At 41.2% G+C, this 13,011-nt stretch overlaps 3 protein-coding genes across 3 annotated transcripts; 2 read left to right on the top strand and 1 right to left on the bottom strand.

Annotated features, from left to right (window-relative positions):
- The first annotated feature begins 5,151 nt into the window (after positions 1-5,151).
- On the top strand, positions 5,152-9,507 carry LOC126761837 (solute carrier family 22 member 3). Its single transcript, XM_050478252.1, has 6 exons — positions 5,152-7,029; positions 7,114-7,372; positions 7,433-7,536; positions 8,018-8,787; positions 8,864-9,045; positions 9,108-9,507. The coding sequence occupies exons 1-6, from the start codon at positions 6,800-6,802 to the stop codon at positions 9,279-9,281; spliced, it is 1,719 nt and encodes a 572-aa protein (XP_050334209.1). The 5' UTR covers positions 5,152-6,799; the 3' UTR covers positions 9,282-9,507.
- Positions 9,508-9,704: 197 nt separating this feature from the next.
- On the bottom strand, positions 9,705-11,043 carry LOC126761847 (vacuolar protein sorting-associated protein 26C). The gene is made up of 4 exons (XM_050478270.1): positions 10,909-11,043; positions 10,299-10,844; positions 10,015-10,237; positions 9,705-9,951 (listed from the first exon to the last, which is right to left on the bottom strand). Exons 1-4 carry the CDS (start codon positions 10,966-10,968, stop codon positions 9,845-9,847), a joined length of 936 nt encoding a protein of 311 aa, XP_050334227.1. The 5' UTR covers positions 10,969-11,043; the 3' UTR covers positions 9,705-9,844.
- Positions 11,044-11,275: 232 nt separating this feature from the next.
- LOC126761843 (peroxisomal membrane protein PEX16) lies at positions 11,276-12,740 on the top strand. The gene is made up of 2 exons (XM_050478265.1): positions 11,276-11,528; positions 11,582-12,740. The coding sequence occupies exons 1-2, from the start codon at positions 11,417-11,419 to the stop codon at positions 12,577-12,579; spliced, it is 1,110 nt and encodes a 369-aa protein (XP_050334222.1). The 5' UTR covers positions 11,276-11,416; the 3' UTR covers positions 12,580-12,740.
- The last annotated feature ends 271 nt before the right edge of the window (positions 12,741-13,011 follow it).

Raw genomic sequence — 13,011 nt, 5'->3', positions numbered from 1 at the left:
TTTATACATACATATGTAGCTGCATACACATTATATACATACATGTATACAAGTACAGTGACATTTTTCAATTGATATTAAATATGCGCAAGTCAGAAATATTACGTAAACGTTTGTTAATAGTTTATATATAAATACGCTACTTACATACATATGTACATATACTAAAGTTGTAAGTGCGCATGAACATTTCCACGTTTTTTCTCCAAATAAAGTGATATTTTAAATCAAATTAAAAAGTTAAAAAAAAATGTTTTTTTCTTTTGTTGGCATTTGCGAAATGCTACTAAAAGCGTCGTTAAGGCGATATGGAACCCACTTTTATGTACGAAACTAATTGAATAAGAAAAGAAGAATTGAGGCATCAAAGTAAATTCTAAAATTTTGATTTTTTCCCACTGCTCGCGTGGGAAAGCATTAAATAACATCAAACTGCAGTTTTACAATAGCAAAAACAAGAAAAAAGTTATCTCTCGCTGCATCGAAGCCATAACACCCTTCACAGGTATAAAATATAAAATGATCTCTATCTTGATTTTGAACGGCCAGTTTGTATGGCAGCTATCAGCTATAGTGCTCCGAACTGAACAAAATATTCGGAGATTATAGCTTTGCCCTTGACAATAATCTGAGCCGAACTTCGTGAAAATATTTTGTCAAGTAAAAAAGTTTTCCCTACACGAATTTGATTTGGATCGATCAATTTGTATGGCAGCTATACGAGTACGTTCGAATTAAACAGTATAGCTGGCAGCCTAATTGAATTAGAAGTCAGAAAGTGACTTCAGGGGAAGCTGGCTGCTAGCTGACTTTAAATAAGAAACCAGGCACAGTGCCTGGCCACTGTTAAGGTGATGTGATTTAACAGTCGTGCGGTGACTACAGAGCAGCTGGCTGGCTCTATATAAGAAACGCAGGCACCGTGCCTGGCAACTGTTGGGGTGACACTAGCGCCGCGATGCGATGTGATTTAACAGTCGTGCGGTGACTACAGAGCAGCTGGCTGCTAGCTGGCTCTATATAAGAAACGCAGGCACCGTGCCTGGCAACTAGCGCCGCATGCGATGTGATTTAACAGTCGTGTGGTGACTACAGAGCAGCTGGCGCGCTGCTCTATATAAGAAACGCAGGCATGTGATTTAACAGTCGCAATGCGATGTGATTTAACAGTCGTGCGGTGACTACAGAGCAGCTGGCTGCTAGCTGGCTCTATATAAGAAACGCAGGCACCGTGCCTGGCAACTGTTGGGGTGACATTCACGCTGCAATGCGATGTGATTTAACAGTCGTGCGGTGACTACAGAGCAGCTGGCTGACATATAAGAAACGCAGCACCGTGCCTGGCAACTGCACTAGATGCGATGTGATTTAACAGTCGTGCGGTGACTACAGAGCAGCTGGCTGCTAGCTGGCTCTATATAAGAAACGCAGGCACCGTGCCTGGCAACTGTTGGGGTGACACTAGCGCCGCGATGTGATGTGATTTAACAGTCGTGCGGTGACTACAGAGCAGCTGGCTGCTAGCTGGCTCTATATAAGAAACGCAGGCACCGTGCCTGGCAACTGTTGGGGTGACATTCGCGCTGCAATGCGATGTGATTTAACAGTCGTGCGGTGACTACAGAGCAGCTGGCTGCTAGCTGGCTCTATATAAGAAACGCAGGCACCGTGCCTGGCAACTGTTGGGGAGACACTAGCGCCGCGATGTGATGTGATTTAACAGTCGTGCGGTGACTACAGAGCAGCTGGCTGCTAGCTGGCTCTATATAAGAAACGCAGGCACCGTGCCTGGCAACTGTTGGGGTGACATTCGCGCTGCAATGCGATGTGATTTAACAGTCGTGCGGTGACTACAGAGCAGCTGGCTGCTAGCTGGCTCTATATAAGAAACGCAGGCACCGTGCCTGGCAACTGTTGGGGTGACACTAGCGCCGCGATGTGATGTGATTTAACAGTCGTGCGGTGACTACAGAGCAGCTGGCTGCTAGCTGGCTCTATATAAGAAACGCAGGCACCGTGCCTGGCCTCTGTAAAGGGACACTCGCGCCGCGATGTGATGTGATTTAACAGTCGTGCGGTGACTACAGAGCAGCTGGCTGCTAGCTGGCTCTATATAAGAAACGCAGGCACCGTGCCTGGCAACTGTTGGGGTGACATTCGCGCTGCAATGCGATGTGATTTAACAGTCGTGCGGTGACTACAGAGCAGCTGGCTGCTAGCTGGCTCTATATAAGAAACGCAGGCACCGTGCCTGGCAACTGTTGGGGTGACACTAGCGCCGCGATGCGATGTGATTTAACAGTCGTGCGGTGACTACAGAGCAGCTGGCTGCTAGCTGGCTCTATATAAGAAACGCAGGCACCGTGCCTGGCAACTGTTGGGGTGACACTAGCGCCGCGATGTGATGTGATTTAACAGTCGTGCGGTGACTACAGAGCAGCTGGCTGCTAGCTGGCTCTATATAAGAAACGCAGGCACCGTGCCTGGCAACTGTTGGGGTGACTAGCGCCGCGATGTGATGTGATTTAACAGTCGTGCGGTGACTACAGAGCAGCTGGCTGCTAGCTGGCTCTATATAAGAAACGCAGGCACCGTGCCTGGCAACTGTTGGGGTGACACTAGCGCCGCGATGCGATGTGATTTAACAGTCGTGCGGTGACTACAGAGCAGCTGGCTGCTAGCTGGCTCTATATAAGAAACGCAGGCACCGTGCCTGGCAACTGTTGGGGTGGCACTAGCGCCGCGATGTGATGTGATTTAACAGTCGTGCGGTGACTACAGAGCAGCTGGCTGCTAGCTGGCTCTATATAAGAAACGCAGGCACCGTGCCTGGCAACTAGCGCCGCATGCGATGTGATTTAACAGTCGTGCGGTGACTACAGAGCAGCTGGCTGCTAGCTGGCTCTATATAAGAAACGCAGGCACCGTGCCTGGCAACTGTTGGGGTGACATTCGCGCTGCAATGCGATGTGATTTAACAGTCGTGCGGTGACTACAGAGCAGCTGGCTGCTAGCTGGCTCTATATAAGAAACGCAGGCACCGTGCCTGGCAACTGTTGGGGTGACACTAGCGCCGCGATGTGATGTGATTTAACAGTCGTGCGGTGACTACAGAGCAGCTGGCTGCTAGCTGGCTCTATATAAGAAACGCAGGCACCGTGCCTGGCAACTGTTGGGGTGACACTAGCGCCGCGATGCGATGTGATTTAACAGTCGTGCGGTGACTACAGAGCAGCTGGCTGCTAGCTGGCTCTATATAAGAAACGCAGGCACCGTGCCTGGCAACTGTTGGGGTGACACTAGCGCCGCGATGCGATGTGATTTAACAGTCGTGCGGTGACTACAGAGCAGCTGCTAGCTCTATATAAGAAACGCAGGCACCGTGCCTGGCAACTGTTGGGGTGACAGCGCCGCGATGCGATGTGATTTAACAGTCGTGCTGATGCGATGTGATTTAACAGTCGTGCGGTGACTACAGAGCAGCTGGCTGCTAGCTGGCTCTATATAAGAAACGCAGGCACCGTGCCTGGCAACTGTTGGGGTGACACTAGCGCCGCGATGTGATGTGATTTAACAGTCGTGCGGTGACTACAGAGCAGCTGGCTGCTAGCTGGCTCTATATAAGAAACGCAGGCACCGTGCCTGGCAACTGTTGGGGTGACACTAGCGCCGCGATGTGATGTGATTTAACAGTCGTGCGGTGACTACAGAGCAGCTGGCTGCTAGCTGGCTCTATATAAGAAACGCAGGCACCGTGCCTGGCAACTGTTGGGGTGACATTCGCGCTGCAATGCGATGTGATTTAACAGTCGTGCGGTGACTACAGAGCAGCTAGCGGTGACTACAGAGCAGCTGGCTGCTAGCTGGCTCTATATAAGAAACGCAGGCACCGTGCCTGGCAACTGTTGGGGTGACACTAGCGCCGCGATGTGATGTGATTTAACAGTCGTGCGGTGACTACAGAGCAGCTGGCTGCTAGCTGGCTCTATATAAGAAACGCAGGCACCGTGCCTGGCAACTGTTGGGGTGACATTCGCGCTGCAATGCGATGTGATTTAACAGTCGTGCGGTGACTACAGAGCAGCTGGCTGCTAGCTGGCTCTATATAAGAAACGCAGGCACCGTGCCTGGCAACTGTTGGGGTGACACTAGCGCCGCGATGTGATGTGATTTAACAGTCGTGCGGTGACTACAGAGCAGCTGGCTGCTAGCTGGCTCTATATAAGAAACGCAGGCACCGTGCCTGGCAACTGTTGGGGTGACACTCGCGCTGCAATGCGATGTGATTTAACAGTCGTGCGGTGACTACAGAGCAGCTGGCTGCTAGCTGGCTCTATATAAGAAACGCAGGCACCGTGCCTGGCAACTGTTGGGGTGACATTCGCGCTGCAATGCGATGTGTCGTGCGGTGACTACAGAGCAGCTGGCTGCTAGCTGGCTCTATATAAGAAACGCATGCTCCATGCCTGGCCACTGTTTTGGCGCCACGATGTGATGTGATTTAACAGTCACAAACAAACGTTAAGTGAACAAAGTTATTTAATTCTGTGGCAACATTTGCAATTTTTATTAAATTATGCAATCCCGTATTCCTCAGATTCAATGAATGATTTAAGTCCTCAAATATACGAAAATCATTCATTGAATGAGGTGAAGTTTAAGCGTTGCAATCTTTTGCTCTTCCTTAAGGGCACAACCTCCTGTGATGATATGTTTTTTTTTCAGTTGGATAGTTTATACCCTTAAAAATATCTCAAAAAGTTTTTGAGCAACAATATTTTAATCATTTTATTGAACTTAAGGTCCACTGTAAGGAAACAGAATCCGTGCGTGCTTTGGCTAAAGAAAAAGGTATTAACAATCATTAATGTGTATATACATATGTATGTTTATGAGGCCGCCGCGATAACTTTTGATTGACAGCTTTTACCGTTAATAGCTTTAAATACGGAGATCCGATTCATATATTTGAATATCATTAATGTCATTTTATCCTTAATATTAATTGCATTAACAGTAATGTGTTGAGATAACAGTTAGTTAGTACCGCATATCTTTTTTCAGGCATAATTTGCCAGGGGCGTCTCTTTATTTGCTAATATAGATGATGACAATTAATATGACAGCTGTCAAATGAAATTTTTTTCGTGTTTGAAGTGTCAGATCTCATAAAAGTACACATCATTTTCCATTTTTTTTCAAATTATCTTTAAAAAATTGGTGCTAAGAACTTCATTGATAAACTTATTTTAAATTTGGACACAGCAGCACTAACAACGGTATACATACAAGTATTACGAAGCAATAATAACTTTGCCTGTATTTAAATTATAAATAGCACTACTTGCTGAAGTGAGAGGCGGGAAAAAACAAATATTTTTTCTATCAATGGGCTTTCAGAACGTCATAGTGGTCTAAATGCCATATAACATATACAAGTATACGTACGTTTCTCACAATGTTTTCGAACTTGCAGATATTTTATAATTATACATATACATATGTACACTAGTACAAGATATATGATCAACTAATTGCCTGTTGTGTGATTTTACTTCACGAGCCGGCGAGATTAGCGCAGCGCACGTAGAACTACCTGTCGATAAATGAAGTCATATACTTGTAGATTTATCTGTGTGTATGTGTGTATGTAAGTGGAAATGCAGAACTTATTGCTAAAGTACTACGCTGATAAGCGGCGTAGATGACCAAGAAAAACGCGCATACAATGAGTATCTCTCTCGACTGAAGCTTCCAAAATAAAGCAAGAACGTCTAAAAATAGTGATAACAAGAAGGCTATAAACAACTATAACCGTCAATTTGAGAGTACAGATTATACGCACATATGATATGATATATGTAAATAAGAGGAATATGCGCTCTCTGTGGCATAAGCGAGGTGCTTGCTCTCAACACCCAGTAAGCATTTAAGAGGCAATTTGTGAAATTTGGAATTTTTTTATATAGAAAGCATAAAGCTGAAGTATAGGAATTATGTGGTATTATCATCAACAGAGGTATTAACGGGTTATATGGGTTTGTTCAAGCTAAAAACGACAAATTTTAATTTTTTTTTAATTTAAAAATTTTTTAAAATTAGTATTATTCCATGAGAGGGAAAATATTCAAACTTGGCTACGATTCGGACCGATTGCGTCAGTAGAACATAATTTATTAAGTTTGCCACGAAATTTTTAGCACCCGGATGGCCCATATTCGTCTGTTTGTCCATCCGTCCGTCTGTATATATGCGAACTAGTTCCTCAGTTTTTGAGATATCGAGCTGAAATATTCCACACGTTCTATTTTTCGCCGGAAACTGTTAATTTGTTAGAATCGTCAATAACGGACTACTATAAGTTATAACTGCCATACATGCTGACCGATCAAAAACAAGATAAATGAACCTGTGAAAGGTATTAGAGCTACAATGCAGCCGCTGTTAACTTTTTTCTTCTTTTAAGCTGCTAAAGTTTACTTTAAGCTAAATATATCGCTTTTCAATTCTAATGCTCACTGGGTTATCCACAAGCAATTAACGCAATACGCCGATCCCGCCAGCACAATCAACAAGGCTACGTGAGGCAGCGTGAGATTAACAATGCCGTCTAGCGACTCTTTATTCGTCTGGGGAACGTCGCGCTACTCGGTTCGGTTTCGGCGCGCGTTTGTCGTCCGAATTTGGAATATTTCGTTAAATCAAAATTACCAAATAACACGCAGGTCTGTTGAAAACATCGTCTTAGTTGAAAAAAAAAGAAAGAATACTTTGATCACGGCGTTGTCAAAGAGCTATCATGACTACTGACAGCGGTGCAACAAACAATGCGGCGTCTGCGACGGTGCCGACGGAAAACGCAGACTCCACCAAAGTTGACGATGACTGCACGTTGGATGGCATTTTGGCGCGTATTGGGCAATTCGGCCGTTTTCAGCTCTTTAACTATGTGCTACTATGCATACCGATGATTTTCAATGCCTTCTTCTCCATTTCGTATGTGTTTACGGCGAGTACGGTGGTGCACAGGTGGGTGAAGACAATTTCGTTGTGTTACATAAAAAGACTATAATTATAATTATAAAATATATAATAATAAATCTGAATGTGCAGATGTAACGTGACGCAGTGCGACAGCGCGTGGAGCGCCTACGATGAACCATGGCTCAACTACACCATACCCATGAAGGGCTCCAGCTATGACCAGTGCTCACGCTATGTGTCTAATGGTAATGCGGAACGTACATCCACGAATTACTATGCAAAGCCCTCGAGTGAGTTCTGCGCACCGGCATATTTCAGTCAAAGTGTTACCGAGAAATGTGGAAACGATTTCAAGTTTCGCGATACTGAATATACGATATCGAATGAGGTAGTAATGTGAGACAAAACAGTATTCGGGCTTACTTTCTATAAATATAAATGTTTACAGTTTTCCATCTTTTGCTCGAGCATATGGATGCTGACCTTGGTGGGTACGGTGAATAATATTGGACAGTTTGTGGGCATACCAGTGGGTGGATTTTTTGCAGATCGGTAAGTAAAACGTTTAAAGGCATGCATTAAAAGACTGGAGGTTGTTGTTGTTGTAGACAGTTCTTCACCGGATAAAAATCCGGGTCCGTTCCGGTTACGTAGACCCGACTGTCGTGGGAACGTAAAAGACTGGAGATGCTTAACTGCAGTTTGGAATCTCAACAAATCTTTTGCGTCGTTAAGTATCTAGTTAAAAAAAATTTTATATTTAGATTAATACGACGGCTGGCTTAAGTAGCTCAGTAGTATAATGCATTCAAGGACATTTTGTATTTATTTATTAGATATATTTCTTTTCTTGTTTATAGTAGCTAATCAGCTATAAATACGTTATGGATATGCGATAAGTCTAGCGGACAACCGTTTAACTGTTTTTCAAAAAAGCGAAAGCATATAAAAATAAACTAGACAGAAACGAGTTAACATGAAAAATATTTTGATTACAATTTAATCTATATTTTTTACTTGTTATCGCTTTTAGTTTTGGTCGACGCACAATGCTCGCCGTAGGCGGTTTCCTCAGCGCTATTATGGGTATACTGCGCTCGATATCCACCAACTACTACATGTTCATAGCTTTCGAATTCATTGATATGGCTGTCGGTAGCACACTCTTTCCAACGGCATTTCTGCTAGCCATCGAATTAGTGGGACCCAAACGACGCGTGGCCGCCGCCACTATCATAACCATTTTCTATTCGCTAGGTGAGGCGCTGTTGGGTGTTTTAGCGCAGCAATTCCAAAATTGGCGTGATTTATTGCGCGTACTCTACACGCCAGCGCTCTTACTGATAGTCTTCCTTTTCGTGCTGCCGGAGAGTGTACGCTGGCTGCTGAGTCAGGGTCGAGAGGAAGATGCTACACGCTTGTTGAAACGTGCCGCACGCATAAATAAACGTGAAATACCAGAAAATGATCTGAAAGCTTTGGTAGCGGAAAACCAAGCGAAGCTAGCGCAGGCGCACGAAAGCCACTATCCGATTGTGAAAGCGTTGAAGCTATTTCGTTGGCGTATTTTGAATTGTTGCTTCTGTTGGTTCACACACACTTTGGTAGCGCTGGGCCTGAGTCTTACCTCGGTCACGCTGGGCGGCAACAAGTATACGAATTTCCAATTGAATGGCTTGGTACAAGTGCCCGGCTTAATTTTGCCACTACTGATTATGGATCGCATTGGGCGACGCTACTCGCTGTGTGGCTCTATGCTGGTGTGTGCACTTTGTATGGGCATTACAGCGTTGGTGGGAGGAAGTATGCTCGTCATAAAGATGCTTTGAGTGCTTTTAAAGTTCACAAAATTTGTTTCTCTTTTTTTTTTGCTCTATAGATCATGAGGTTACCGAGTTGGTGCTCTTTTTAGTTGGCAAATTTGCTATTACATGCAGTTTCCAGATCTTATACTTTTTCACTTCGGAAATATTCCCTACAAATGTACGCAACAGTTTGTTGTCATTTTGCTCCATGATTGGACGCATCGGATCGATGCTGGCTCCACAAGCACCACTTTTGGTAAGAATTGAACTTATATATTTTTGCATCGCTTATGTTTATTGAATTTTAACTGCTTTCAGGCCAATTACTATGAGTATGCACCACAAATACTCTTTGCTAGCTTTGCCTTAATTAGCGGTACATTAACGCTGCTCTTCCCTGAAACGACTGATAAAGTCTTACCAACAACGCTACAAGATGCCGAGCAATTGAATGATAAAAAGCGACAAAATAAGGCAAATATTGTTGAATGAGCTAGATTGCACGTTGGAGTGAAGTGTTTTGCGAATTGTTATATATGTATATAGACAAATAAACTTAGTAAATTTTATTAAAATAATCTATAATATTTAGCACATGTACATGTATACTTAATTTAAATGTGTATTAATGTATATTTTTGTATGTGTAGAAATCCATTATAGGTCAGTAGTGTAATATAAAAACTAGTAAATAAAATTGTTTTCGTTAATAAATATATTTAATGTAGAATTTATCGTGAAACTATGAGCACTTACCTAGTGGTCTTGAGACAAACTTACGCGTCCATATTATGCTTGAAATAAATATGGAATGTTTTTTTTTTTATAAATTTTAATGAATATGTGTTAATTAATTGCGGTCTTTGTGTCTTGCTACTTCTCGCAGGCTGTTTAATTGAATATTAGTTTTGTTAGTTGATATTTGGATATACTTAGTTTATTATAATTGCTTCTTTTACGTTCCTATATGCTTGTATATATGTATTTTTTCAAAATTGATATTATTTGCATTGGGAATGCATGAAAATGCGTAGTTATTTGTTTTAAATATTAGTTCAACTCAATTTATCACACTGCTGCGCTGTGCGTTTTAAGACGATTTGAAAGTTTTCGGTAACTACATAGTCATCCTTAAAAATTACCAGCAGATTTAATTCAAACTCTAAACACAAAAAATCAATTTAAATTAGAAACTTTAAGTCATTTGTGTACGCTGCAAATTTACCTATTTTAAAGTTCTTTGTAATCAATGTTGGACATGTGAACAGACGTGGTAGAATCATGTAGATAGGTATTTCGAGCTTCGGGCAAATGTTACCGTCTGCAATTTGTATGGTCTGAATTTCTGTGGCATCTTTCGAATATCCCTCCGTGCAACCACATGTCTCCACACGCAGTAATTGCAATTCAATTGACTTTATAGCCACTTCAGTATGTTGAACTGTTAACTGTAAAGCAAAATAACATTTATTAGCATTACTTTATAAATATTTGCAAATAAGCACACACCTGTCCAGTCAACGGCCGTGTTACACAACATTCAGTCTGATCTAGTTTACCAGTGATCAGAAATCGTGGTAAATTTATACGTTCCTTTGCAGACTTTTGTAATGTTTCTGGGCTTATGCTGAAATTCACCTCACTCGATATCAGCGTTTTTGTGTCTACCGCAATTGGTTTATTTTGTATGCAAAACTGTTGTATTTTCTGTAGAGATTTTGCCAAAAAGCTGCGTTTCACGTCACAACGTAGCAGGTAGTTAATGTTGATAAATACTCCATGATATGTTTCATAAAGCACACGCGGTTCTTTGTTACACACTAAGGGGAGCTCGAAATGGAACTCCGAGTTTCCTGCAGACAATTTACCGGGCGCAGCCAATTCAAGTGTTGTATTGAATAGTGTTATTGGTTTGACAGAATTGTAGAAAGCTTCAAAAACACCGACGTTTTTTGTGCTTAGCTGTAAATTGACTATACCTTCTAGCGTAAGTTGTATGCCTTCGTGTTTAGCTTCCGTGGTGCAATTAAAATGAACGCAACCCTTTAGTAATTCCTGAAAGATTTTTACTTCAACACTTATATTTTTATCCAAAAATGTGTGCTTTTGAAGTACTTACACCTTCATAATATATTTTATTTTCCTTATTTAAACGTATTTCGAAGTTAATTGCACTCATTGCGGTAACTTATTTTACTTATGCATTCAGGAAATAAATTTCGCGGAAAATGCATACAACAGCTGTTTTATGAATGGCTGCATTGTTTACGTAGACACTCAAACTGTTAAAATTTTGCAAAATTGCAAAATTGCAGAATTCGAAAGGAATAATTAAAGAAAACAAATATTTTTGATATTTTCTATAATTTTGATAAATAAAATACAAGTTATTTACTACTTGGTTTTTAATGGTTACAAAAAAAAACTTTCCATAAATGATTTCGATTTTTTGATGACTTACTCACATACCAATTATCGCCGTATATCGATTTCCCAATCATCTTGGAATGGCCTTTGATTTTTTGTTATTTTCCCAATAGTTGGATCAAAGTGCTTTTCTTTTAATCCAGTTGAAGATTAGATTAACAGCTTAAAAATTGAATAAATTCATTGCATACACAGATATTATGAAGAATTTAAAGACGATATTAAAATCATACGAAAAATGGGTGGCTGCGAACCCTGAAACTGTCTGCGACGTTGAGACTACCACAAAATGGATATCTTATTTCATTGCTGGTAAGCTTATTTTCAATTCCATATAATTTCCCAATATAATTATTCATTTATAGGACGTATTTCGGATTCAAACGTGGTTTCCGAGCTAGTGTATACTTTATCCAATATACTGGTACTGTATAATGACCGTATCATCGACAAATCGCAACAAAGCAAATTGATATCCGATTTGCAACCTGTGAACCTCGAAGCAAGTACCAGTGCCTTTGCGCAACGCAACAACAAAAAGGCAAAGTATATTTACCGACTAAAGGTCATTTTGACCACATTGGAGTATTGTGAAGTTTTCATCGAAATATCAGCCAAACGAATTTTCGGAAATAGAGGCAAATGGTTATTCATTGCCTTGGTGCAATTTGCTAAAGCGGCAGGCCGTTTCTACATACTAAAACATTCGACACAAAAAATTATCACAACACCTACACTTCCCGCACTTAATCGACGTGCAATTATAAAGAAACAAAAGAATGCGCTGAAAAATGGTTTAATAATTGAAGAGTCGATCGAAACAAATGGAAAATTGAACTCAAATGGATTTGGCGAAAGCAGTTCTATATTCCAATTGAAACGTTCCGGACGTGTGATACGTAAAGTAGAAGGTGCGCCACCAATACAGTATCGCGACTTCAAATTGGCAGAGGAGCAAAAATTAGAAAATGGTAACAGTTCGGTGAATTTCCGTTTAGTACAAGCAGAATATCTGTATATAGCCAAGCCGTTAATACACTTAGCCACAATGGGTTTGTTTGGGGAAAAACGTTGGAAACAATATGTCGTTTCACTGGCATTGGATTTGGCCAGCATACGTATGTATCACCAGCATCGACAACAGATGAGCAAAGAACAGAAATTGGAGCTATCACGTCGTTGCATCAACTTAGTGTTATATTTGGTGCGTTCACCTTTCTATGAACGTATCACACAATCACGCCTGGATCGAATGCTAGGCTTTGTGGCCGACAATGTGCCGCTGATTAAAATGATTGCAGGTCCATTACGTGAATATTTGCCCTACTGGCAGGGCACTTACTTCTACTTATGGTCAACGTAAAAATTGTATATATTGGATATATTTTCGATTGTCTTACAAACCTAGTATTGACTTAAAATGCATATATTTTATTTAAACGTGGAGAGTATTTAGGTAGGGAACGATTATAATCGCTATTATGTAGTAGTTAAGAAATAAAGCAAACACTTTTGTAAAAGCAACATATGTTATTTTTACATTATTCAAACTAATTTATTTAGCCATTCTTTCAATTAATGTGAAAAAATAATTATAGTAGTCGTAAAATTTACACAACGCACTTCGTGGTTGTTGCAATTCTAGCGACTTAAATATTCCTTAAATGGTGCCACTCATGTAAATCCGACAGCCGTAGGAAAACCCTTACCTCACCCCCTGATATTGAAATAAAAACAATTTTTTTTTGTTTGGATTTTACTTTTCTTGCAAAATTATATGCTTGTATTTCTCTTA

This window comes from Bactrocera neohumeralis, chromosome 6 (genome assembly GCF_024586455.1).
Source record: "Bactrocera neohumeralis isolate Rockhampton chromosome 6, APGP_CSIRO_Bneo_wtdbg2-racon-allhic-juicebox.fasta_v2, whole genome shotgun sequence".
NCBI lineage: Eukaryota > Metazoa > Arthropoda > Insecta > Diptera > Tephritidae > Bactrocera > Bactrocera neohumeralis.
The sequence above is the reverse complement of the archived record's forward strand: the minus strand, read 5'-3'. Positions and strand labels throughout refer to the sequence as shown.